Source organism: Pseudophryne corroboree, chromosome 6 (assembly GCF_028390025.1).
Source record: "Pseudophryne corroboree isolate aPseCor3 chromosome 6, aPseCor3.hap2, whole genome shotgun sequence".
Taxonomy (NCBI): domain Eukaryota; kingdom Metazoa; phylum Chordata; class Amphibia; order Anura; family Myobatrachidae; genus Pseudophryne; species Pseudophryne corroboree.
This window is the reverse complement of record NC_086449.1, coordinates 501,935,016-501,961,307: the sequence shown is the minus strand read 5'-3', so window position 1 is coordinate 501,961,307 and position 26,292 is coordinate 501,935,016. Positions and strand designations below refer to the sequence as shown.

The window sequence follows — 26,292 nt, the reverse complement described above, 5'->3', positions numbered from 1 at the left end:
CTCATCTCCCGGCGCCGCCTCCACCCCGCCCATGCTGCTGCTGCTCCCTCCGCTGCTATGGCAACCGACCCGGTATATTGCCGGGTCGGAAAGCCAGCAGAGGAGCGCAAATGCCGGATCCCACCCGGTAAGTACACGTTTGTCTTACCGGGTAGGATCTGGCATTTGCGATGTGAATGCGGTATAAGAGTGATTTAGTACACAATTCAAAAGGAAAATGCTTTTAATAGCAAAACTTGGGGAGTTTTGATAGTAAAGCCCTTTTAAATATTTCGGTTTACACACGACAGGAAGTGAAGATTTTACAAGCTGCCTCATAGTAATTAAACCCCACACACAACGAGGAACCCTCTTTTCGCTCACTTAATAGTGTACAAAAATTCTGCATGAAGAACTAAAGAATTTTAAAAATGACTGATCAATTGATCAGCCCATAAGACAATCTTCCAGTCTTCAGAAGAACACTGGTGGTGCTTCATGGCCCAGGCAAAACTCTGTTTTATTGCTACAGAACAGCTGGAAGTTGTTAAGCCATCACTCCCTGAAAAAAGGCCTTCTATAAAAGAACAAAAACATAATTCTTAAATTTACATTTATCTTAACATTTTTTGCTAACCTAAATATATAGTTGCTAGTGACTGACTAACATAAAAGTGATACTCTGTTGTGAATCCACCAAAATCTCAGAAGAATGAGACAACAAGGTTCATACGGTATGTAATAATGTAATGCACCCCCCCCCCAAAAAAAAACAAACAAAAAAAAAAAACAAAGTTAACACTAAACTGCATACATTTTGGTCATATTTGATACATTAAAGCATTAAATTGAGATCCTTTATTCAGTACATACTTTATTAAGTGTTTATCTACCACTTACATCTTACCTGCATAGGTTTAGAAAGAGGATCCATTCTAACAAGATATACTTCCAGTGTGCGCTCCTTTTTCATCGGTAGTGGAAGTGTTAAGTAACAAAAAGGATCAAATGTCACAGAAATTTTTGCACATTCAGGACACACTAAGGTAGACTTAAATAACCCGTGAAATATATCAACAATAATCGAATCATTTCTCTTTATATGGTTCTCCCAGGCTTCTTCAGCAACGACCTGTATTTTGAAAACACAATATTTAACATTTTGTAAAAGAAAAAGCAGCAAACTACAATTTCTCAAAATACTCCAAGGAAACCCTTACAATGGGTATGAGTTCACACCAGATAGGTATAGACAGGCAATTTTAAAAACATCCCTAGGATGGTATATAATAGGTGGAGCTCCTTCCCTTTTCCTGTGTCTCGAGTGACTTCTCAAGCGGGCTCTGAAAAACAGATTCACACTGAAACAACATGGCTGGAAAATATTGGATGCCATGGAGTATTCAGAAGAAAAGGATTGTGTGTAAATTATAATTAACATCTTTCTTCTCAATTCTCCATGGCAGCAAGGGATGAACTAAAGTCATATAATAATAGGAAGCGCAATAAAGTGCAACATATTATGCTGCAAAATCAAACATTTTATTTAGGGGCTGTTAGGAAAACATAAACCCAAACTGAGAGCCAGTAGAAAATAAAATATCCAACGGATAATGAGTAATAAGAATCAGGATTCAGAATCACAAACTGCTGTTCTTTGTTCCTAAGACCTTTCATCTTGGACAAATATATAGTGACTGCTCTCTGAACAAGAACCTTTAAGGTACATACACACTGGGCATTTTTACCCAGCGATGATCACCGACATCGCTGGTCTGAAAATCGCTCAGTGCATACACACTGAGCTATTTTCCCTCCTGCCCAGCGATGTCAGCGGAAGTGAACGGCTTTCCATAGCAGGACGCTATGGAAAGCCGTTCAACCCGCCGTTCATCTGCTGGTGATACCAGCAAAAGAGCAGCCGCTGGCGATTAAGCGGGAGCGCGCATCAGCGCTCATCGCCAGGGCATACACACTGGGCAGCTTTGAGCTGAAAGCAGCTCAACACAGCAAAAGTGACCTGCTTTCAGCTCAAAATACCCCAGTGTGTATGGGCCTTAAGTGTAGATAAAGCAAGACCTATTCCGAATTTATCTTGCAAAACAGAATTTGTGAAATTATAACTTCAGTAAGAACCACCATGCATTCAAGAAATAACTTCCTCCAAACTCTATAAGCTATAGGAGGATTATTTTTTTCTTGCTTACATGAGTATTAACTGACTGTAATACTACGGTTTAATTTCTATGCAATTAAATGCAGCTGTTCTATATTTGATAGAGAACGCTTGTAAGCTGGACACAGTGTAGGAGGCATTGCTCCTCTTAAAGCATTTCTCAGATTTCCAGGAGTCATGGACAAGTGACAATAATGAAAGATTTGCCATCACTTGTTTTTTTCCTTCTTTATATTTCTCAGCAGGTATGGGTCATTAGGTCGACCACTATTGGTCGACATGCATTAGGTGATGGAAAAAAGCTGACGTTACCCACTGCATCGAAGCCTGGGATTGAGGGGCTTAGTACATATGGGAAACTGTAGCTTTTAAGCGTTTTGGTTGCATTTTCCCTTTAGTACTGTACATCCCGACCTGTATGTTAGAAAGCATTACAACGTGGTTGATCAAGGTTTCTAATGCATAGCAATGTTTCACAGTATTAATAAGAGCCATAACTAGACATTTTGGTGCCATGTGCGAGAAAGTAAATTGGTGCCCCCCCCCCCCCCCCATACATACCTAAAATTGGGCCAGTGCCTCTGCGCTGTGGGCTGAGCACACTCGACACACACCTGGTTACGGCCAGGCTGATACAAACCGCTATCATCATGTACTAAATAGCCCCCACCCCTTTGCAGGACCACCACACTGCAATGTGGCACAATTGCCACACATACAGTGCAGCTTGTTACAGAAGCCTTTCTGGGGGACTGAAGAATAGTACATTACGGGACAGCTCTCAGAGTCCCAGAGGAACTGACCGCACGTTGCCGCTGCAGGAAGCTTCTCTACCTGGCCGCTCACTGAGGAGATACCAGAAGCACCTGCCAAGTCACATGGCTTAGCGTCAAACAACAACAAAAACCTGCCAGCGGTGATGGATTAGCGTGGGGAATGCGTTGCCTCGTGTGGGGGTGGGAGGCATTGCGGAGGGATTCACTGCAGCTGAAGGGGGAGCCGGAAGAGGACGGACGCTGGAGTCTGTGCCAGTATTATGTATGTAACACTCTGTGAGCTGCTGGCATACCCCTGTCCCTCTGTCTTCATGAATAGACACTGCATGCGCATACACAGCGTCTATTCACCGCTGCGCTACAGCAGAGCAGCGATTGACAGAAACCTCGCAAAAAAATTGGGACAGTTGGTAGATGTATACACACACACACACACACACACACACACACACACACACACACACACACACACACACACACACACACACACACACAACATATAATGGAAAGTGATTAATTCAGCCTGTTAGATAAAGAGCTCTATTTCCTTATAAAACATAAGTGTTGATTTAGTCTAGAAATTTCTTTCATTTATATTTTCCCTTTACCTATATATTGAGGCGCTCTGTACAACATTGCCTTATAGTTCATTTTCTACACTAATCTTGTTTTTTTTTTAACTAGAAATTCATGTAAATCCAGTTATAATTGATGCACAAAATGTATATGTAAGATAGCTGTAACTTGGTAGCTTTGCTGCTGGTTACTGTGACATCACACACCTAGCCTGTGACATCACTAGCCTGTGACATCACAATGCTTCATCCTGTAACATTCTAGCTACAGCGGCTGAAGTTTCCAGTCACCATGCAGGAAGACAGGTAGGAGGAGGTGAGTCCTACATAGCAGGGAATGATGGTAAGGAAGACAGAGTGCAGTATAGTCAACTGAAAGGCAAGACACGATAGACAGAACAGTGAATATAGGTACATGGACACATAATTAGGAGAAGCTCAGGAAGGAATTACATATTTAGGAATAAAAAATGTAGCATTACAGAAATAACAAGACAGTATGGAGGATAAGCACACATACAGGGGATGCAGATAAGTCTCTATGAGGCAGGATCTTGCTTTGGGATGAAATAAATAAAATAGATAAATAGCAAAGTGAAAAATTTTAAAGTATGTTTGGTTTAAGGAAAATTGGAGAAGTGGTTGACTCATGGACATTTTATTGTACTTCTATTTCTATGTACTTACACTAGTACTATACTAAAGGATAGTCTTTTGTGTTTTTTCATAATTTGGCAAAGTTCTGGCAAAGAGATTTGCAGAGTGTCAGGTGACCGGCACTTGAGTAATTGTGTGTGTGGTGGGGGGTATTGAGAGCACAGTACTAAACAAGAGACTATGGTGGGTGACAGCATACAGTCTTAGCAGAATAGCTAAGACTGTGGAGCAATTTAAACATGCTTGGGATAGGCATATGAATATCCTTACAAAAAATTAAGGTTTAAGGATAAAAAAAAGGGTGCAGGCTAGATGGGCCAAGTGGTTCTTATCTGCCGTCAAATTCTATGTTTCTATGTAACATGCAGAAGGGGGCAGCTCAGTATGGGATATACAGATGGTGTGGGGGCAGGGGCGCTGCTAGTGTGTTCGGCACTACCTACAAATTATACATTTGAACCCTCCCTAACTTTGTAAAGTGACAGCGAGCTACCTGAAAAAAGGAGTGTGGTCTTACAAAGAAGGGGCGTTACCACACAATAGTACTCCCAATTCAAATTACGCCACACAAAATTCACATTACACCACACATAGTGCCCCTGATTCATAGTACACCACATAGTAGTGTTTCTTATTCACATTACTTCACACAGTAGCACCCCCATCACGTTATCCTACACAGTAGTGCCCGTTATACACATAATGCCCACAGTAGTAATGCCCCTTACAAAAAATGCCCATAGTAGTGCTGCTTATACACATTATGCCCACAGTAGTGTCCCTTACATGTATAATGTCAACAGTAGGAATGCCTCTCAAACATGATGCGCACAGTAGTAGTGCCACTTATATGCATTATCGCCACAGTAGTAGTGCCCCTTAAATACATAATACCCACAGTTGTAGTGCCCTCCATACACAATGTCCACAGTAGTAGTGCTCTATACACATAATGCCCACCGTAGTAGTTGCCCTATACACATAATTCCCACAGTAGTAGTGCCCCTATACACATAATGACCACAGTAGTAGTGCCCCTATACACATAATGACCACAGTAGTAGTGCCCCTATACACATAATGACCACAGTAGTAGTGCCCCTATACACAATGTTCACAGTAGTAGCGGCCCTTATACACCTAATGCCGCACAATAGTGCCCTTTATATATAATGCACAAAGTAGTGTCTCTTATACATAATGCCCACAGTAGTAGTGCCCCTTATACACATAATGCCAACAGTAGTAGTGCCCCTTATACACATGCCAACAGTAGTAGTGCCCCTTACAGATAAGCCACAGCAGTAGTGCCCCTTATACAAATAATGCCCACAGTAGTAGTGCTCCTTATACACATAATGTAATCTCTAATATAAAGGATAGTTACAGTTGCTCTATCATTTTGACTGTAACCTGCACACTGTGGGTATTGTATGATACTAACATGGTTCTAGAAATAGGAAAGATAAAACCTGGAGCAGATAACTTGGGTCTCTATGAGGTAGGATCTTTGTTTTGAATTAAAGTCAATAAAATAGATACATTTCAATTTAATAAAATTGGAAGTATGTAACAAAATGTAGTAGTACAATTATACACATAGTATGTTTGACCAAGAAATTCTGGTTGCTTAGATCATCATCTGGAAAAGTTCTAGCAAAGAGATTTGCAGAGTGTCAGGTGACCGGCAAAGAGATCTGCAAAGTGTCAGTTGAAGACGACGGGAAGGGTCGCAGAGGCAGCAAGGACTGAAGGATAACATGCAGGAGGTAAGTTACCATACTTGTGTAATTGTGTGTGTGGTGGGGGGAGGGGGGTATTGAAAGCACAGTATAAAACAGAGACTGTGGTGTGGGAGAACGGACAATACAAAACATGCAGAAGGGGGCAGCTCAGTATAGGACAAACAGATGGTGTGGGGGCAGGGGCGGTGCTAGGGTGTCCAGCGCACCTTCGCAAATTATAAATTTGACCCCTCCCATACTTTCTAAAGTGACAGCGAGCTGCAGGAAAAATAACCAACAACCAATCAGTTACTATATGTCATTTTTCAAACACAGCCTGTAACATGACAGTTAGAAGCTGATTGGCTGGTACTTTATCTCTCTCCACTTTATCACTCTGCAACTTAATACATCTCCCCCATAGAATAACCAAATGATGAAATAGAAGAATATGGTATAAATTATGTAAAAATAAGAATTTACTCACCGGTAATTCTATTTCTCGTAGTCCGTAGTGGATGCTGGGTACTCCGTTAGGACCATGGGGTATAGATGGGCACCGCAGGAGACTGGGCACTCTTAAAAAGAAAGATTAGGTACTATATCTGGCGTGCACTTGCTCCTCCCTCTATGCCCCTCCTCCAGACCTCAGTTAGGGAAACCGTGCCCGGAAGAGCTGACATTACTAGGAAAGAATTTGGAATCCAGGGTAAGACTCATACCAGCCACACCAATCACACCGTACAACTCGTGATAACTATACCCAGTTAACAGTATGAACAATAACTGAGCCTCTCTCAACAGATGGCTCATACAATAACCCTTTAGTTAAGCAATAACTATATACATGTATTGCAGAGAGTCCGCACTTGGGACGGGCTCCCAGCATCCACTACGGACTACGAGAAATAGAATTACCGGTGAGTAAATTCTTATTTTCTCTGATGTCCTAGTGGATGCTGGGTACTCCGTAAGGACCATGGGGATTATACCAAAGCTCCCAAAAGGGCGGGAGAGTGCAGATGACTCTGCAGCACCGAATGAGCAAACTCAAGGTCCTCCTCAGCCAGGGTATCAAACTTGTAGAATTTTGCAAAAGTGTTTGAACCCGACCAAGTAGCAGCTCGGCAAAGTTGTAAAGCAGAGACCCCTCGGGCAGCCGCCCAAGAAGAGCCCACCTTCCTCGTGGAATGGGCTTTTACTAATTAAGGATGCGGCAGTCCAGCCGCAGAATGTGCAAGCTGAATCGTGCTACAGATCCAGCGAGCAATAGTCTGCTTTGAAGCAGGAGCACCCAGCTTGTTGGGTGCATACAGGATAAATAGCGAGTCAGTTTTTCTGACTCTAGCTGTCCTGGAAACAAAGTTTCAGGGCCCGGACTACGTCCAGCAACTTGGAATCCTCCAAGTCCCTAGTAGCCGCAGGCACCACAATAGGTTGGTTCAAATGAAACGATGATACCACCTTAGGGAGAAATTGGGGACGAGTCCTCCATTCTGCCCTTTCCATATGGAAGATCAGATATGGGCTTTTACCGGACAAAGCCGCCAATTCTGACACACGCCTAGTCCAAGCTAAGGCCAAAAGCATGACCACTTTCCACGTGAGATATTTTAGCTCCACGGTCTTAAGTGGCTAAAACCAGTGGGATTTTAGGAATCCAACACACGTTAAGATCCCAAGGTGCCACTGGAGGCAAAAAAGGGGCTGAATATGCAGCACCCCTGTAACAACGTCCGAACTTCAGGCAGTGAAGCCAGTTCTTTTTGAGAGAAAAAGGGATAGGGCCGAAATCTTGGCCTTTATGGATCCTAATTTTAGGCCCATAGTCACTCCCGACTGTAGGAAGTGCAGGAATCGACCCCCCTGGAATTCCTCTGTAGGGCCTTCCCGGCCACACACCAAGCAACCTATTTTCGCCATATACAGTGAAAAAGTCTTGCTGTCACGTCTTTCCTAGCCTTTATCAGCGTAGGAATAACTGCATCCGGAATGCCCTTTTCCGCTAGGATCCGGCGTTCAACCGCCATGCCGTCCAACGCAGCCGCGGTAAGTCTTGGATCAGACAGGGTCCCTGTTGCAACATGTCCTGACTGAGAGGCAGAGGCCATGGGTCCTCTGAGAGCATTTCTTGCAGTTCCGGGTACCGAGTCCTTCTTGGCCAATCCGGAGCAAAGAATATTGTTCACACTCCTCCGTTTATTACAATTCTCAGCCCTTGGGTCTGAGAGGAAGAGGAGGGAATATATAGACCGACTGGAACACCCACGGTGTTACTAGTGCGACCACAGCTATCGCCTGAGAGTCCCTTGACCCAGCGTAAAACCTTTTTTATCTTTTTATTGAGGTGGGACGCCATGTAGTCCACCTGAGGCAGTTTCCATCAATTTGCAAAACTGCGTGAAAACTTCCTGATGAAGTCACCACTTTCCCGGGTGTAGGTCGTGTCCACTCCCGGAATGAACACTGCTGACAGTGCGCTTACTTGATTCTCCGCCCAGCGAAGAATTCTGGTGGCTTCTACCCTCGTCACCCTGCTCCTTGTGCCGCCCTGGCGGTTTACATGAGCCCCTGCGGTCTGACTGGATCAGAACCGGTTGGTCGCGAAGCAGGAACTCCGCTTGACTTAGGGCGTTGTATATGGCCCTTAGTTCCAGGATATTGATGAGAAGGCAAGTCTGTTGGCTTGACCACAAACCTTGGAATTTTCTTCCCTGTGTAACTGCCCCCCCACCCTCGGAGGCTTGCATCCGTGGTCACCAGGACCCAGTCCTGAATGCCGAATCTGCGGCCCTCGAGAAGGTGAGCACTCTGCAGCCACCACAGGAGAGACACCCTGGCCCTGGGGGGATAGGGTGATTAACCGATGCATCTGAAGATGTGATCCGGACCACTTGTCCAGTAAGTTCCATTGTCCTTGCATGGAACCAGCCGAAAGGGATGGCCTCGTATGAAGCCATCATCCTTCCCAGGACTCGCGTGCAGTGATGCACTGACACCTGTTTTGGTTTTCAATGGATTCCTGACCAGTGTCATGAGCTCCTGAGCTCTCTCTATCGGGAGATAAACCCTCTTCTGGTCTGTGTCTAGGATCATGCCTAGGCGAGGCAGATGAGCTGTAGGAACCAACTGCGACTTCGGAATATATAGAATCCAGTCGTGTTGCCGTTTCACTTCCAGAGAAGATGATACGCTGTCCAGCAACTGCTCTCTTGATCTCGTTTTTATGAGGAGATCATCCAAGTATGTGATAATAGTGACACCTTGCTTCTGCAGGAGCACCATCATATCCGCCATTACCTTGGTGAAATTGGTAATGACAATCCCGTACCGCAATTCTGAGGTACGCCTGATGAGGTGGATAAATGGGGACACGAAGGTATGCATCCCTTATGTCCCGATTCATTTCAGGCTTGCAATGACCGCTCTTAGCGATTCCATCTTGAACCTGAACCTTTTCAGGTATATGTTCAGGGATTTTAATACAATATGGGTCTAACCGAACCGTCTGGTTTCGGGATTATAACATGGTTGAATAATAACACCCTCTTGTTGAAGGAGGGGACCCTTGACCACCACCTGTTGAAGATACAATTTACGAATTGCAGTTAACACTGGCTCCCTCTCTTGGGGGGAAGCCCGCTGGGTCCTCGGTGAGGGGGCATCTTCTCACAGTCCAGCCTGTATCCCTGCGATACAACTTCTATTGCCCAGGGATCTAACAGGGAGTGAACCCACTTGTGGCTGAACTTACGAAGGCGTGTCCCCACCGGGCCTAGCTCCGCCTGTGGAGCCCCAGCGACATGCGGTGGATTTTTGTAGAGGCCGGGGAGGACTTCTGTTCCTGGGAACTAGCTGTGTTGTACAGCTTCTTTCCTCTGCCCCCGGCTCTGACAAGAAAGGACGCACCTCAGACTTTCTTGTTTCTTTATTCAAAAAGCTGCATTTAATAATGTCGTGCTTTCCTAGGCTGTGCAGGAATATAAGGCAAAATATCAGAATTACCAGCTATAGCTGTGGAGACCAGGCCAGAGAACCTTTCTCCACACAATCCTCAGCCTTCCATATGCCTCTTAAGTCGGCATCATCTGTCCAATGTATATTCTACAGGACACGTCAAGCAGAAATCGACATAGCTTTTGTCTCTAGGACCCAGTATACTCATGTCCCTTTGGGCATGCTTTATAATTATATATCTATCACTTAAGACAGCATATTAAAATATTTATATGCATACTAGGGTCTCAATCTCTGCTGATAAGGTACCTGTCCACGCTGCCACAGCGCTATAAACCCATGCCGACACAATCGCCGGTCTGGGTAGTATACTAGAATGTGCACACTATCTGCAGGATCCCTGAGAATAGCTAGTGCAAACAGGACACCCAAGGGGAAGATTCTCAACACATCCTGGCCCTAGTGGGGAAAGGATACAGCCTGAGAATTCTCTTGTGGGAAGCTGTCGTCTCTTGTCTGGAGATTCCCACTCTTTTTCCTCATGAGAGGAGGGAAATTTACCTCAGCATTCTTCCCCTTAACATGTGTACTCTCGTGTCAGGGACAGATGAGTCATCAGTGATATGCAAATCATCTTTTATTCCAATAATCATATATTGAATATCTTTTAGCCCTCTTGGCTGTAACTTTGCATTATCGTAGTCGACAGTGGAGTTAAACTCCGTGTCGATACTTTGTTATTTTGGATAGTGAACATAGAGAGACTCTGAAGGACTCTGTGACATAGGGACAGACCAGGGTAGATTTCCTTTCTGTTCCCTAACCTTTTGTGCAATAATTTTACCTCAGCACTTACACATATCCAAACAGGTGTCGGCGTTGTCGACGGAGACACCCTCCCACACACATATCCGCTCTATCACCTCCTTAGAGGAGCCTTTTACCTCAGACATGTCGACACTCGCGTACCGACACACCACACACACAGGGGATGCTCTATTTGAAGACAGTTCCCCCACCAGGCCCTTTGGAGAGACAGAGAGAGAGTATGCCAGCACACACCACAGCGCTATATAATACAGGGATGTACACTATACTGATTGATTTTTCCCCTATAGCAGCTTATATACACAGTTTTGCGCCTAAATTTATGTGCCCCCCCTCTCTTTTTTACCCTTTGAGTACCAGGATACTGCAGGGGAGAGCCTGGGGAGCTTCCTTCCAGCTGAGCTGTGAATAGAAAATGGCGCCGGTGTGCTGAGGAAGCAGGCCCGGCCCCCTCAGCAGCGGGCTTCTGTCCTTTTAGGTACTTTAATGGCGGGGGTTAATGCACATATACAGTTTATCAGACTGTATTATGTGCTTTTCGCCAAGTAAGGTAATCTAATTGCTGCCCAGGGCACCCCCCCCCCCCAGCGCCCTGCACCCATCAGTGACCGGAGTGTGTGGTGTGCTAAGGGAGCAATGGCGCACAGCTGCAGTGCTGTGCGCTACCTTAATGAAGACTGGAGTCTTCAGCCGCCGATTTTTAACTTCTCTTCGTTCTTCTGGCTCTGCAAGGGGGACGGCGGCGCGGCTCCGGGACCGGACGACCGAGGACTGGGCCTGTGTTCGATCCCTCTGGAGCTAATGGTGTCCAGTAGCCTTAGAAGCCCAAGCTAGCTGCAAGCAGGTAGGTTCGCTTCTCTCCCCTCAGTCCCACGTAGCAGTGAGTCTGTTGCCAGCAGATCTCACTGAAAATAAAAAACCTAACAAATACTTTCTTTTCTAGGAAGCTCAGAAGAGCCCCTAGGGTGCATCCAGCTCTGGCCGGGTACAGATACTAACTGAGGTCTGGAGGAGGGGCATAGAGGGAGGAGCCAGTGCACACCAGATATAGTACCTAATCTTTCTTTTAAGAGTGCCCAGTCTCCTGCGGAGCCTGTCTATACCCCATGGTCCTTACAGAGTACCCAGCATCCACTAGGACGTCAGAGAAATAGAGCTGTAACAAGTGACTGTTTCCCTATCTTTGCATATACTAAAGGTGACATAGCCTTTTTCCTAGAGTCCTTTTCCTTACTGCACAGGCGGCCTGATTCAGATGCGGACGCAAAGCTGCTGTTGCACGCAAGTTTCACTGCACATGCGTGTAAGCTGCACTGCGCACAATGGGGGTAATTCTGAGTTGATCGCAGCAGCAAGAAAGTTAGCAATTGGGCAAAATCATGTGCACTGCAGGTGTGGCAGATATAACATTTGCAGAGAGAGTTAGATTTGGGTGGGTTATTTTATTTCTGTGCAGGGTCAATACTGGCTGCTTTATTTTTACACTGCAAATTAGATTGCAGATTGAACACACCACACCCAAATCTAACTCTCTCTGCAAATGTTATATCTGCCCCCCCTGCAGTGCACATGGTTTTGCCCAATTGCTAAAAAATTTCCTGCTGCGATCAACTTGGAATTACCCCCAATATGTGATCAAGCTCACAGAAGATCCTATCGCAAAGTGATTGACAGGAAGTCAGCCTTTGGGGTGGTAACAGGGTTGACTTGTACACAGGCATGTCAGTTCTGTTCAAACACCTTTTCCGTGAGCATGCATATACTGTATTACCCATTGTGACCTGTGTTTCTGCTGAAGAGCCCTCTGTGTCTAGAAGACTTGCTCAGCCTACGACAGCTCAGACTCACTCAGGGTGGACTGCGATGCAATTGCGAATGGCAAAAGATTGCATCAACAACTGCGTTAACAACTGAATCAGGTCCACAATTACACCATTATATTTTACTATTTTATTGCATTTAACAACTAAGGGGTCAATTTAATTAGGTGTGAGTTTGTCTTACAACAGCCGCACTTTCCGGCAGCCCAAACTTGCTCAAAAGTGCCCGCAGCCCTATTGGGCGACAAAGGGTGTGATTTTGGGTGCCGCTGCCAGTGCTGAAACGTCGCAGCAATAGCAACTCGTACCTAATTGGATTGACCCCTAAATGTTAGCAATTTATAGCTTTTATTATTTACTGGTCAAATTTATTTTCTGATGGTACCCACTTATTACTATAAGAAAGAACTTATCCTCCCTCAATGTGTGTATTGTATAAAAACAATAGGCCCCTTGGGTTAACTGTCCTTATTTTAGGCATTTTCCCTTAATAGTTACAGTAGCATATTTACATAGATTTTTCTCTCTACACAACCACACCACTGTTTTCAGATTGTCTCTCTGCTTGTTCATCCACTAACAACGTTTTTTTCCATCTTTTCCTCTTAGTCTACACAGCAGTTGACCTTTGGCAAGTATAGGCAGGTATAGGCAAGGATAGGCAAGTATTATACCCCTCCCATTACCTATATCTCCCGGGGGGCGGGGGTTAGATTTAGGCTGCAAAAGGGGAGAGGTTAGGGTTAGGCTGAGGGTAGGGTGGGTTAGGTATCCCTTGGGGTGGTTAGGCTGTAGGGGAGAGAGGGTTATGTTTAGACAGTGGGGACGGAGGTTATGATTAGGCACCTCCACGGGAGGGTTAGAGTTAGGCACAAAGGGGAGGTTAGTGTTAGGCTGCGGACAGGGAGGGTTCAGGGGGTGGGGAGAGGGAAAAATACACCTAAAGGGATGTACACCGTGAGATTCGTGCTAATCCCGATTCTCACTATGCGATAGGGACTAGGTCGATATCGCAAAGCTAGACGACTGTGCTTGCGATACTGACTATGGGGGTCATTCCGAGTTGACCACTCGCTGACGGTTTTCGCAGCCCAGCGATCATGTCACTACTGCGCATGCACCGCAATGCGCAGGCGCGTCGTACGGCTACAAAGCGGATCGTTGCTGAGCGATGGATTTAACGAAGAATCCATTCGCACAGCCGATCACAAGGAAACTGACAGGAAGAGGGCGTTTGTGGGTGGCAACTGACCTTTTCTGGGAGTGGTGCGGTGAACGCAGGCGTGTCCAGGCGTTTGGAGGGCGGATGTCTGATGTCAATTCCGGGACCTGCAACGCTGGATTCATCGCACAGGGTAAGCAACTCTTACCCTGGTCTTGTTCTACACAAAACTTCTTTTGCATAGCAGGGCTGCACAAGCAATCGCAGCCTTGCTATGCAATAATACTCTCCCCCATAGGTGGCATCTAGTTAATCGCACGGACTGCAAAAAGTTGCAGCATGCGATCAACTCGGAATGACCCCCTATGTACGATTTTGGCAAAGTGTAAATTTTGACTATACTTTTATACTAGATAGTCAAAATTTACTTGCCTGCACAGTCTAACTAGGCTTGCGATACCGACCTCACAGGACTGCGTATCAATATCGCATCGGGATCGCAAGGGTACTTTCACCTTGCGATCTGCACTAACTTTTCTTGCGATTTTGACTATATAGTTAAAATCTGAAGAAAAAAAAAAAATCTTACTGTGTGTACACACCTTTACTCGCCCGTCGGTCTTTTTGGAACCGGGCTCCCGGCATCAGTATTACGATCACCGGGATTCCATACTAATCCCTCACCAGTACACCTTTTAATGCCCAGAGGGAAGGGCGATCCTTAGACAATGGTTCCCCAGAGGTTTCCCCGCAAGGGGTTTTTCCCTCTCCTGAGTGCTGAAGGATGACACTTCGTGAGTCCAGAGGTGTAGCTTTTATACCATAATCAGTCTCATACCCATCCCTGCAATGTATAAGTAGTAAAATAATCGCTAATGTGATCACTTTACTTCTGGGATTAGACCCAGGCTGCGCTACTTCACACATGCATTCGTCAGACTGCGTATGTGAGAGCAGACAGTAATGCAGAGGGATCCCAAGGATCCTTCTCCTGGGAAAAATTGCATAACGTAGCCCACAAGCTACAAACGCCATTAGCTGTCGGGCCAAGCTCAGAAATGCTTTGCATTCTGGAGCTTGGCGAGTTTTGCAGTTTAGCAACTGCCGTAGAAACTTTTGGTGGCTGCATTTGTGATCAAAATAGGAGGAACGCAACAGATATTTCCAATATCCATTGCAGTCCCCAAAACATACATTCAGGGGCTGTTTAATATTTGTGGGCAGCCCCCAAAACTGACTGTTTTTGGAGATGTCTTGCAAATATTATTAGTTAAATATTCCACATAATAAAATTTTAATATTTTAACAAACTAAAAAATGTTTTATGTATTCATTGACTGAGTCTGCCGTCTTTACTGAATGCTAATTTCACAGGGTCCGCAAATTATTACGGATATGACTGTTACTCTACTGTCCTGCTGGTGCTCCTGACCGGCTGTATAGCAGCCAGACATATATTTTATATACAGCACTTCTGGGGATATGCATCAAGCCTGGAGAGAGATAAAGTAGAAATGTCCAAACCATCCAATCATCTTCTGTCACTTATCTAACACAGTGCATGAAATGACACCTGTAGTTAGAAGCATCATTTACTTTGGGCAAATACTGAACTTGACCTCTCTCCACGGGTGATACATCTCCAGGAAAATATCATGTTTCCCTTTCACTTAATTAGCAGGTAAAATAATAATTGACAATGTCTGCGTCTTGGAAACAGGGCAAGAAATTCACAGTACAAGATAATGTTAAAAAGGGTTTCCATCTTCCGATAATTTTCTAATGGCTTGTCAATACCCTAATGCTGGTCTGTGCCGGGAGCCTCCTTCTCAGCCTGCTGCCCCTGCTCCAGCCCACTCCCCTCCTCGCTCTCTGCTGCTCTCCGGAGCCCGTTCCTGCCCGCAGTAGTGCTGCTGCCGCTGCTGGGGCTGGCGGCTGCTGAGCCAGCCCCTGGTCATCCCAGCCTGGATGAGGTGGGCTATATCCCGGAGTGGAGGCCGGAGCCAGGCACCGCTAACCTGGTCAGCGTTCTGGCTCAATTCCATGCAAACGAACCACATAAGGACCCCTGGACAGGGGCCACAAAAGGATACGGTAGGGGCCACATGCGGCCCATGGGCCCTGAGTTTAACACCCTTGCTGTATAAGTATTAGCCACAGAAGGGGCCAGGGTAGGAGACAGGGACGGTCAGGAGATGTTAGGTTTCAAAAAGGGGGGAAGCTGCAAGTGAAAATAATTAAAACAGGTAATTGATAAGTGCCGCCAACAGCGCGCCCTACCCTGCAGCGCTATGTGCGGTGCCCACTCTGCACACACCTAGTTACGGTCATGTTATTAATACAATAAGCAGGATTTAATTTTTTTCATTAAAATATTCATGCACAAAACAATAATGGTTTAAAAAAAAAAATATTTCAACAAATAAAAAAATAAAAATATATATTTTTTTTTTTAAACCTGTTGTTTTCTCCAACCCTGCATACAGCACAGGTCAATGTGAAAAAGGAACTTCTAATCTAAAAGCTTTACATCAGTACTAAAAATATAAATCCTAATAATTCCTTGAACTATCTTATTTTCTGACAATAATGACAGACATCTAACGTTTGGGTTAACCTTGAGCAGATGTGTTTAAGCTGCTTGGGCATGGGCTCTGACTAAAAAGTAGGTTACGGCTCTACGGTATTAGAGCTTTCCTGGCTACAGTAACTGCTATGTAGACATTCTGCTTCCTGTATAAGTTGTTCCCCGCCTTACCTAGAGTTCTGTGTACAAAGGATGCCAGAATTGCAAAACTCTCCAGCTTAGAAAGCGAGCTATTTGAAATGTTTAGGTATTAGAACTGCCCCTCAGCCAGCAGACCCCACCTTCCAGATGGACAGCCCTTTCCCAGGTTTTGCAGCAAGAAATGGTGCAACGATAGGACCATTTAAAGAAGGTAAGAATTTAATATTTTCAGAAAATAAAAACAATTACCTGCCTGATTAAACTAGAGACAGGAAAAAAGACAGTCAAAGAGAAGAAGCTCCAGAATATATCATCCCAGGTGGCGTTGTACTTGAAAAGAAGTTGTGAATGATAGAAAACCTGTGCGCTAAACGCTTAAAATCACCCAAAAGTGTGTAAGTTGGCAAATTCCTACTTATCTCAAAAGTATTCAGATCAGCTTGATCAGATTCGTTCCCATTAGTAGGACATACATGGATATATAGGTTTGCCCTGACGAAGAGCTTCAGGCTCGATACGCGTTGGCCTGTGACTGGAGGATCATCAGGTAGAAGTGTTCTCAGTGTCCCAGCAGGAGAATTCGGCAATCGAGCAGAGTCCCAGGATATCCGGAACCTGGCACTCTATTTGAGATCTATATGCCCTTGTTGAAATCTCCATCTGGTAAACGCCTCCATTTCTTACCTAAGCTTTTACCTATACATTTGGTTATGTAATAAAATCTATGTTTTTATGGAATTACGCTATGTGGGATATTATTTGATTTTTCCACGTCTGCGCTATAAATGAGGAATTTGGGTACTGAATCCGAAATAACAGCAACAGAAAGTTGATTTCTACACGCCTGAGGAATAGAGCTATCTGGTAAAGTCCCCATTATCTATTATTTGTGGATGAGAACAGGATATTAATACCTACCGGTAAATCATTTTCTCCTAGTCAGTAGAGGATGCTGGGGTCCATTTCATGACCATGAGGTATAGACGGTTCCGCAGGAGCCATGGGCACTTTAAGACTTTTCAAGGGTGTGAGCTGGCTCCTCCCTCTATTCCCCTCCTCCATACCTCAGTTATAGGAACTGTGCCCAGGGAGACTGACATTTAGAGGAAAGGATTTACATTTATACTAACGGTGAGAATCATACCAGCTCACACCTCAACCATGCCGCACAACATGGCATTCAACATAACACACGCCAATAGGCATGAACCATGCTGAAAACAAATGTAACACAACTTGTGTAAATAACTGAAGAAAACTGCAGGTAAAGTACGCACTAGGTTGGGCGCCCAGCATCCTCTACGGACTAGGAGAAAAGGATTTACCGGTAGGTATTAAAATCCTGTTTTCTCATACATCCTAGAGGATGCTGGGGTCCACTTCATGACCATGGGGTTTATACCAAAGCTCCAGTACAGGCGGGAGAGTGCGGATGACCCTGCAGCACCAATTGACCAAACGAGGTCCTCCTCGGCAAAAGTGTCAAACTTATAAAATTTAGCAAAAGTGTTTGACCCTGACCAAGTAGCTGCTCGGCAAAGTTGTAATGCCGAGACCCCCCGGGTAGCTGCCAAGGACAAGCCCACCTTCCTAGTAGAATGGGCCTTCACCGACTTCGGCAACGGCAAACCAGCCAAAGAATGAGCGTGCTGAATCGTACCTCTGACCCAGCGCGCAATGGTCTGCTTGGAAGCAGGACACCCAATCTTGTTGGGAGCATACAGTACAAACAGAGCCTCTGTTTTCCGTATCCGAGCTGTTCTAGCGACATAAATCTTCAAAGCCCTAACCACATCTAGAGACTTTGACTCAGTGAACGTGTCAGTAGCCACTGGCACCACAATAGGTTGGTTTATGTGGAAAGATGAAACCACCTTCGGAAGAAAATGTTGGCGAGTTCTCAACTCCGCCCTATCTTCATGGAAGATCAGGTAAGGGCTCTTGTGAGACAAGGCCCACAACTCAGACACCCACCTTGCGGATGCCAAGACTAAAAGCATCACCACTTTCCAAGTGACAAACTTCAACTCTATCTCCTGTAGAGGTTCAAACCAACTCGATTGAAGGAACTGCAACATCACATTAAGGTCCCATGGTGCCACTGGAGGCACAAATGGAGGCTGGATATGCAAAACTCCTTTCACGAAGGTCTGAACTTCTGGAAGAGAAGCCAATTGTTTTTGAAAGAAAACTGATAAGGCCGAAATCTGGACCTTGATATTGACCCCAATCTAAGGCCTGCATCCACACCAGCCTGCAGAAAATGGAGAAAACGTCCCAACTCAAACTCTTCCGTAGGAGCCTTCTTGGATTCACACCAAGACACACATTTTCTCCAAATACGGTGGTAATGTTTATACGTTACTCCTTTCCTGGCCTGAATAACAGTGGGGATGACTTCCTTGGGAATACCCTTTCAGGCTAGGATCCAGCGCTCAACTGCCATGCTGTCAACCGTAGCCGCGGCAAGTCTTGATACACACACGGCCCCTGCTGTAGTAGGTCCTCTCGAGGAGGAAGAGGCCGAGGATCTTCTATGAGCAACTCCTGAAGATCTGGATACCAAGCCCTCCTTGGCCAGTCTGGGGCAATGAAGATTGCTTGAACTCTTGTTCTTCTTATGATTTTGAGAACTTTTGGAATCAGTGGAAGTGGAGGGAAAACATATACCGACCGAAACACCCACAGGGTCACCAGTGCATTCACTGCTATTGCTTGAGGGTCTCTCGACCTGGAACAATATCTCTGAAGCCTCTTGATTAATCGAGATGCCATCATGTCTACTTGAGGAACTCCCCAAAGACTTGTCACCTCTGCAAAGACTTCTTGGTGGAGGCCCCACTCTTCTGTATGGAGATCGTGTCTGCTGAGGAAGTCTGCTTCCCAGTTGTCCACTACCGGAATGAAAATTGCTGACAGAGCTCTTATATGTCTTTCTGCCCAGAGGAGAATCCTTGTCACCTCTGCCATTGCTGCTCTGCTTTTTGTTCTGCCTTGCCTGTTTATATACGCGACTGCTGTTACATTGTCCGACTGGATCTGCACGGGATGATCTTGAAGAAGATGTACCGCTTGTAGAAGGCCGTTGTAAATGGCTCTCAATTCCAGAACGTTAATGTGAAGGCAGGCTTCCTGACTTGACCATTTTTTTTGGAAGCTTTCCCCCTGTGTGACAGCTCCCCAGCCTCGGAGACTTGCATCCGTGGTTATTAGGACCCAGTCGTGAATCCCAAACCTGCGTCCCTCTAGAAGGTGAGAACTGTATAGCCACCACAGGAGCGAAATCCTGGCTTTGGGGGACAGGATTATTTTCCGGTGTATGTTTAGGTGGGATCCGGACCACTTGTCCAACAGGTCCCACTGGAATACTCTGGCATGAAATCGGCCAAACTGTATGGCCTCGTAGGCAGCTACCATTTTCCCCAACAATCGAATGCATTGATGGATCGACACGCTTGTTGGTTTCAATATTTGTTTGACCATTTTCTGGATTTCCAGAGCCTTTTCCACTGGAAGAAATACTCTCCGTACTTCTGTGTCCAGAATCATCCCTAAAAAGGACAATCTTGTCGTCGGTTCCAACTGCGCCTTTGGAAAATTCATGATCCAACCGTGTTGTTGGAGTATTGACAGGGAGAGTGCGATGTTCTGCACCAACTGTTCCCTGGATCTCCCTTTTATCAGGAGATCGTCCAGATAAGGAATTATATTGACTCCTATTTGACGAAGGAGGACCATCATCTCCACCATCACCTTGGTGAATACCCTCGGTGCCGTGGAGAGTCCGAACGGCAACGTCTGGAACTGGTAATGGCAATCCTGTACTGCGAATCTCAGATAAGCTTGGTGAGGAGGATAAATGGGAACATGCAAGTAAGCATCCTTTATGTCTACTGACACCATGAAGTCCCCCTCCTCCAGACTGGAAATCACTACCCTCAGGGATTCCATCTTGAACTTGAACCTTTTCAGGTAGAGATTCAGATTTTTCAGGTTTAAACTCGGTCTGACCGAGCCGTCTGGCTTTGGAACTACGAAGAGGCTTAAATAAAAACCTTCTCCTTGCTGTGACAAGGGTACCAGGACAATTACCTGATCCTGACAATTTTTGAATTGCCGTTGTTAATGCCACTCTTCCTGGAAGAGAAGCTGGCAAGGTCGATTTGAAAAGCGGCATAGGGGGACGTCTTGAAACTCTAGTTTGTACCCATGGGACACTATGTGTAAGACCCCTGGGTCCAGGCCAGATTGAATCCAGATTTGGCTGAAAAGTTTCAGACGTGCTCCCACCTGAGCGGACTCCCGCAAGGGAGCCCCAGCGTCATGCTGCAGATTTGGCAGGAGCAGGAGTTGACTTCTGCTCCTGGGATCCTGGAGACGCTGCGGACTTCTTTCCTTTTCCCCTTCCCCTACCTGCAAAGAAGGGGGAACCTTTAGCCTTTTTGTATTTGTTGGGTCGAAAGGACTGCATGTGAGAGTGAAGTGTCTTATTTGCTGGTGCAGGAGCAGAAGGCAAGAATGTCGACTTACCTGCGGTAGCCGCCGAGACTAACGCATCCAGCTCATCACCAAACAAGGCTTCACCTTTATACGGGAGAGCCTCCATATTTATTTTGGAATCTGCATCAGCATTCCACTGGCGAATCCACAATGCCCTCCGAGCCGATACTGCCATGGTAGCGGTTCTTGATCCCAAGAGACCAATATATTTAGTGGTTTCTAGTACGTACGCAGCAGCGTCTTTGATATGACCTAACGTTAGGAGTATCCCGTCTCCATCTATTGTGTCAATGTCTAATGACAAGTTTTGTGACCACTTTTCAATAGCTCTACTCACCCACGCACAGACAATAGTAGGCCTGAGTAGTGTCCCATTGGCCACATCAATAGATCACCTCACTCACTTGCGGTCTGTCGGCTCCTTAAGTGAAGCCATTCAAGGCGCAGGGAGAAACACCTTTTCTCTTTTATGACAGGGCCCTGTCTAAAATGCGGGGTGACTCCCACCTTTTGGAAAAAGGTAAGCTGCCTGAATTCCTTTTGGGAATCTGAAATTTCTTTTCAGGTTAAATCAGACTCCCTCCAAGAGACTGTTCAACTCCTGAGGTGGAGGGAAAATTACATTACTTCTTTACTAAAGTAAACCCTCTCCTTGTGGTAAAAGAGGGGGCTTCATAACTTCTAACACCTCCTTTATAGCTAAAACATGTTTTGAATGCTTTTTGCTAACTTAGGACCTATTCCCATTGAATCACTAGTGTCGACACAGGAATCAGAGTCCGTGTCGGTTTCAGTTTGTACTACTTGTGCAAATTTGTATGTGCCCAGAGGGGTCCCTGTGGATGAAAGGCAGAACTATTAAAAATCACATCTTCAACAGATTATATTCAGTTTTCTGTATAAGATTCAGTAGTGATTCACACTATCATGTAACCTTTCACCCAGTCAGGCTCTTGGTGTCATATTACACCTTTGTGTCTCTAACACGTCTCCCACAGAGGAAGAGATTCCCTGCCACAGACATGTCACACACGTGCACAACCACACCACAGACACTCCGGGACCTATAGGGGACAAACCCACAGTAAAATCTGTCAGAGGGGGACAGACCGGATTTGCCAGTTCACAACCCAGTGCCAGTAACACAATGTCTGTGAACACAAAATGCCCACTGACATGCAGCGATTTTATAATGCTAATCACACAATTATATAGCACCAAATTCACTGTGGCCCCCCCGTTTTGCACCCTGATACTTGTTCAGTAGTGGAGGAGGACCAGCGTTGTCTCTGCAGCCTGAGGAGAGAGAGAAAATGGCGCTGAGCAGTGTGCTGGCTGACTGAGAAGGAAGCTCCACTCTTCAATGGCGTGTTTCTCCTCAGCTTTTATGAGGAATTTTTTTATACTGGGGGTAGGACTGTGCCTCAGCAACTTATGCCCCTTATTTATGCCAGTTTCCATCGGTTTCATGCTGCCCAGGGCGCCCCGCGCCCTGCACTCTGCAGTGCCTGTGTGGGCAACATGGCGCGCTGCGCTCCCGCCAGCCGCGCGGTACCTTTAGCCATCACTTTCTTGATTGAAGATCTGTCTTCTAACACTCACCTGTCTTCTGGCTCTGTGAAGGGGGTGACGGCGTGCTGTGGGAGTGAGCATCTTGGCACGGCTAGCGTTCAGTTCCCTTCAGGAGCTAATGGTGTCCTGTCAGCCAGAAGCAGAGCCATGAAACTCTTTAGGAAGTTGGTTCCTACTTCTGCCCCCTCAGTCCCACGATGCAGGGAGACTGTTGCCAGCAGTTCTCCCTGAAAATAAAAAAACCTAACATAAGTCTTTTCAGAGAAACTCAGTAGAGCTCCTCTGGAGTGCATCCAGTCTGCCTGGGCACATTTCTAAAACTGAGGTCTGGAGGAGGGGCATATGGGGATGAGCCAGTTCACACCCTTGAAAAGTCTTAAAGTGCCCATGGCTCCTGCGGAACAGTCTATACCCCATGGTCATGAAATGGACCCCAGCATCCTCTAGGACGTATGAGAAAGAAGAGTTTTATTGTATCTTTAATCGCGACACCTTCTGTATATCCATTTGAGACATTTGATGATATTTCACTATGTGGAGCATTTCTTTCTCTAACGTCCTAGTGGATGCTGGGAACTCCGTAAGGACCATGGGGAATAGCGGGCTCCGAAGGAGGCTGGGCACTCTAGAAAGATCTTAGACTACCTGGTGTGCACTGGCTCCTCCCACTATGACCCTCCTCCAAGCCTCAGTTAGATTTCGTGCCCGGCCGAGGTTGGATGCACACTAGGGGCTCTCCTGAGCTCTTAGAAAGTTATAGTCTTAGAATTTGTTTTTTTCAGTGAGACCTGCTGGCAACAGGCTCACTGCAGCGAGGGACTAAGGGGAGAAGAAGCGAACTCGCCTGCTTGCAGCCGGATTGGGCTTCTTAGGCTACTGGACACCATTAGCTCCAGAGGGATCGACCGCAGGCCCAGCCTTGATGTTCGGTCCCGGAGCCGCGCCGCCGTCCCCCTTACAGAGCCAGAAGCAGGAAGATGGTCCGGAAAATCGGCGGCATGAAGACGTCCTGTCTTCACCAAGGTAGCGCACAGCACTGCAGCTGTGCGCCATTGCTCCTCATACACACTTCACACTCCGGTCACTGAGGGTGCAGAGCGCTGGGGGGGGGCGCTCTGAGGCAGCAATAAAAACACCTTGGCTGGCTAAAATACCTCAATATATAGCCCCTGGGGCTATATATGAGGTAAATACCCCTGCCAGAATCCCAAAATAAGCTGGAGAATAGGCCGCGAAAAAGGGGCGGAGCCTATCTCCTCAGCACACTGGCGCCATTTTTCCCTCACAGCTCGGCTGGAAGGAAGCTCCCTGGCTCTTCCCTGCATTTCTACAATACAGTAAGAGGGAAAAAGAGAGGGGGGGGCACTAAATTGGCATTGTATACAGTATAAGCAGCTATTAGGGACATAACTCAGTTAGTCCCTGTATATATATAGCGCTCTGGTGTGTGCTGGCATACTCTTACTCTGTCCCCCCAAAGGGCTTTTGTGGGTCCTGTCCTCTATTTGAGCATTCCCTGTGTGTGTGGAGTGTGTCGGTACGGCTGTGTCGACATGTTTGAGGAGGATAATGATGTGGAGGGGGAGCAGATGCCTTTAGCAGAGATGTCACCCCCTGCGGGGCAGACACCTGAGTGGATGGTATTATGGCAAGAAATGAGTGCACGTATAGACTCCTTACATAAAAAATTTGACGACATGCCGACTGTGGGACAGCCGAGTCTTCAGCTCGTGCCGGTCCAAGGGTCTCAAAAGTCATCAGGGGCTCTAAAACGCCCGTTATCTAAGGTGGCACAAGTAGATGTCGACACGGATACTGACGCCAGTGTCGACGACGATGAGTCAAATTTAATGCCCGTTAAGGCCATTCGCTGCATGATTGAGGCAATGAAAGAGGTGTTAAATATTTCTGATTTACATCCAGGTACCACAAAAAAGGGTATTATGTTTGGGGAGAAAAAACTACCTGTAGTTTTTCCCCCGTCAGATGAATTAAATGAAGTGTGTTAAGAAGCGTGGGCTTCCCCTGATAAGAAATTGGTGATTCCTAAGAAATTACTAATGGCGTTCCCTTTCCCGCCAGAGGATAGGTTACGTTGGGAAACACCCCCGAGGGTGGATAAAGCGCTCACACGTTTGTCAAAAAAGGTGGCACTACCGTCCCAGGATACGGCCGCCCTTAAGGAACCTGCTGATAGAAGGCAGGAGGCGATCCTGAAGTCTGTATATACACACTCAGGCATTATACTCAGACCAGCAATTGCGTCAGCTTGGATGTGCAGTGCTGCCGCTGCATGGTCAGATAACCTGTCAGAAAATATTGACACACTAGACAGAGACACGATCCTGTTAACAATTGACCATATAAAAGACTCAGTCTTATACATGAGAGATGCACAGAGGGAAATCTGCCGGCTGGCATCTAAAGTAAGTGCACTATCTATCTCTGCTAGGAGATGCTTATGGACTCGCCAGTGGACTGGAGATGCAGATTCCAAAAGGCACATGGAAGTTTTGCCTTATAAAGGGGAGGAATTATTTGGGGATGGTCTCTCCGACCTAGTTTCCACAGCAACGTCTGGGAAGTCAGCATTTTTACCCCATGTCCCCTCGCAGCCTAAGAAGGCGCCATTTTATCAGGTTCAGTCCTTTCGATCCCAGAAAAATAAGCGGGGAAAAGGAGGGTCTTTTCTGTCAAGAGGCAGAGGAAAAAGGCTGCAGCAAACAGCAGGTTCCCAGGAACAAAAGTCCTCCCCCGCTTCCTCTTCCAAGTCCGCCGCATGACGGTGGGGCTTCACAAGCGGAGCCGGGTACGGTGGGGGCCCGCCTCAGGAATTTCAGCGATCAGTGGGTTCGCTCACAGGTGGATCCCTGGATCCTTCAAATAGTATCTCAAGGATACAGGCTGGAATTCGAGGCGATTCCACCCCGCCGTTTCCTAAAATCCGCCTTGCCGATTGCTCCCTCAGACAGGGAGGCAGTGCTAGCGGCAATTCACAAGCTGTATTCCCAGCAGGTGATAATCAAGGTACCCCTACTCCAACAAGGCCGGGGTTACTATTCCACACTATTTGTGGTACCGAAACCGGACGGTTCGGTGAGACCCATTCTAAATTTGAAGTCCTTGAACACATACATAAAAAAATTCAAGTTCAAGATGGAATCGCTCAGGGCGGTTATTGCAAGCCTGGACGAGGGGGATTACATGGTATCCCTGGACATCAAGGATGCTTACCTACATGTCCCCATTTACAATTCTCACCAGGAGTACCTCAGATTTGTGGTACAGGATTGCCATTACCAATTCCAGACGCTGCCGTTTGGACTCTCCACGGCACCGAGGGTATTTACCAAGGTTATGGCGGAAATGATGATACTCCTTCGAAAAAAGGGAGTTTTAATTATCCCATACTTGGACGATCTCCTAATAAAGGCACGATCCAAGGAACAGTGGTTAGTGGGAGTAGCACTATCTCAGGAAGTGCTGAGCCAGCACGGTTGGATTCTGAATATCCCAAAGTCACAGCTGGTCCCCACGACACGTCTAATGTTCCTGGGAATGATTCTGGACACGGCCCAGAAAAAAGTGTTTCTCCCGGAGGAGAAAGCCAGGGAGTTGTCTTCTCTAGTCAGAGACCTCCTAAAACCAAAACAGGTATCGGTGCATCACTGCACGCGAGTCCTGGGAAAGATGGTAGCTTCCTACGAAGCAATTCCATTCGGCAGGTTCCATGCCAGAATCTTTCAGTGGAACCTGTTGGACAAGTGGTCCGGATCGCATCTTCAGATGCATCGTTTAATAACCCTGTCTCCACGAACCAGGGTGTCTCTTCTGTGGT

At 46.3% G+C, this 26,292-nt stretch overlaps 1 protein-coding gene across 6 annotated transcripts in view; it reads right to left on the bottom strand.

Moving 5' to 3' along the window:
* Window positions 1-26,292, bottom strand: part of USP15 (ubiquitin specific peptidase 15) — a 258,720-nt gene that overhangs the window by 90,804 nt on the left and 141,624 nt on the right. For all 6 annotated transcript variants that reach the window (XM_063927377.1, XM_063927378.1, XM_063927379.1 and 3 more), the window contains one exon: window positions 887-1,111. In XM_063927377.1, the coding sequence (XP_063783447.1) occupies window positions 887-1,111 (225 nt within the window). The remainder of the gene's footprint in view (window positions 1-886; window positions 1,112-26,292) is intronic.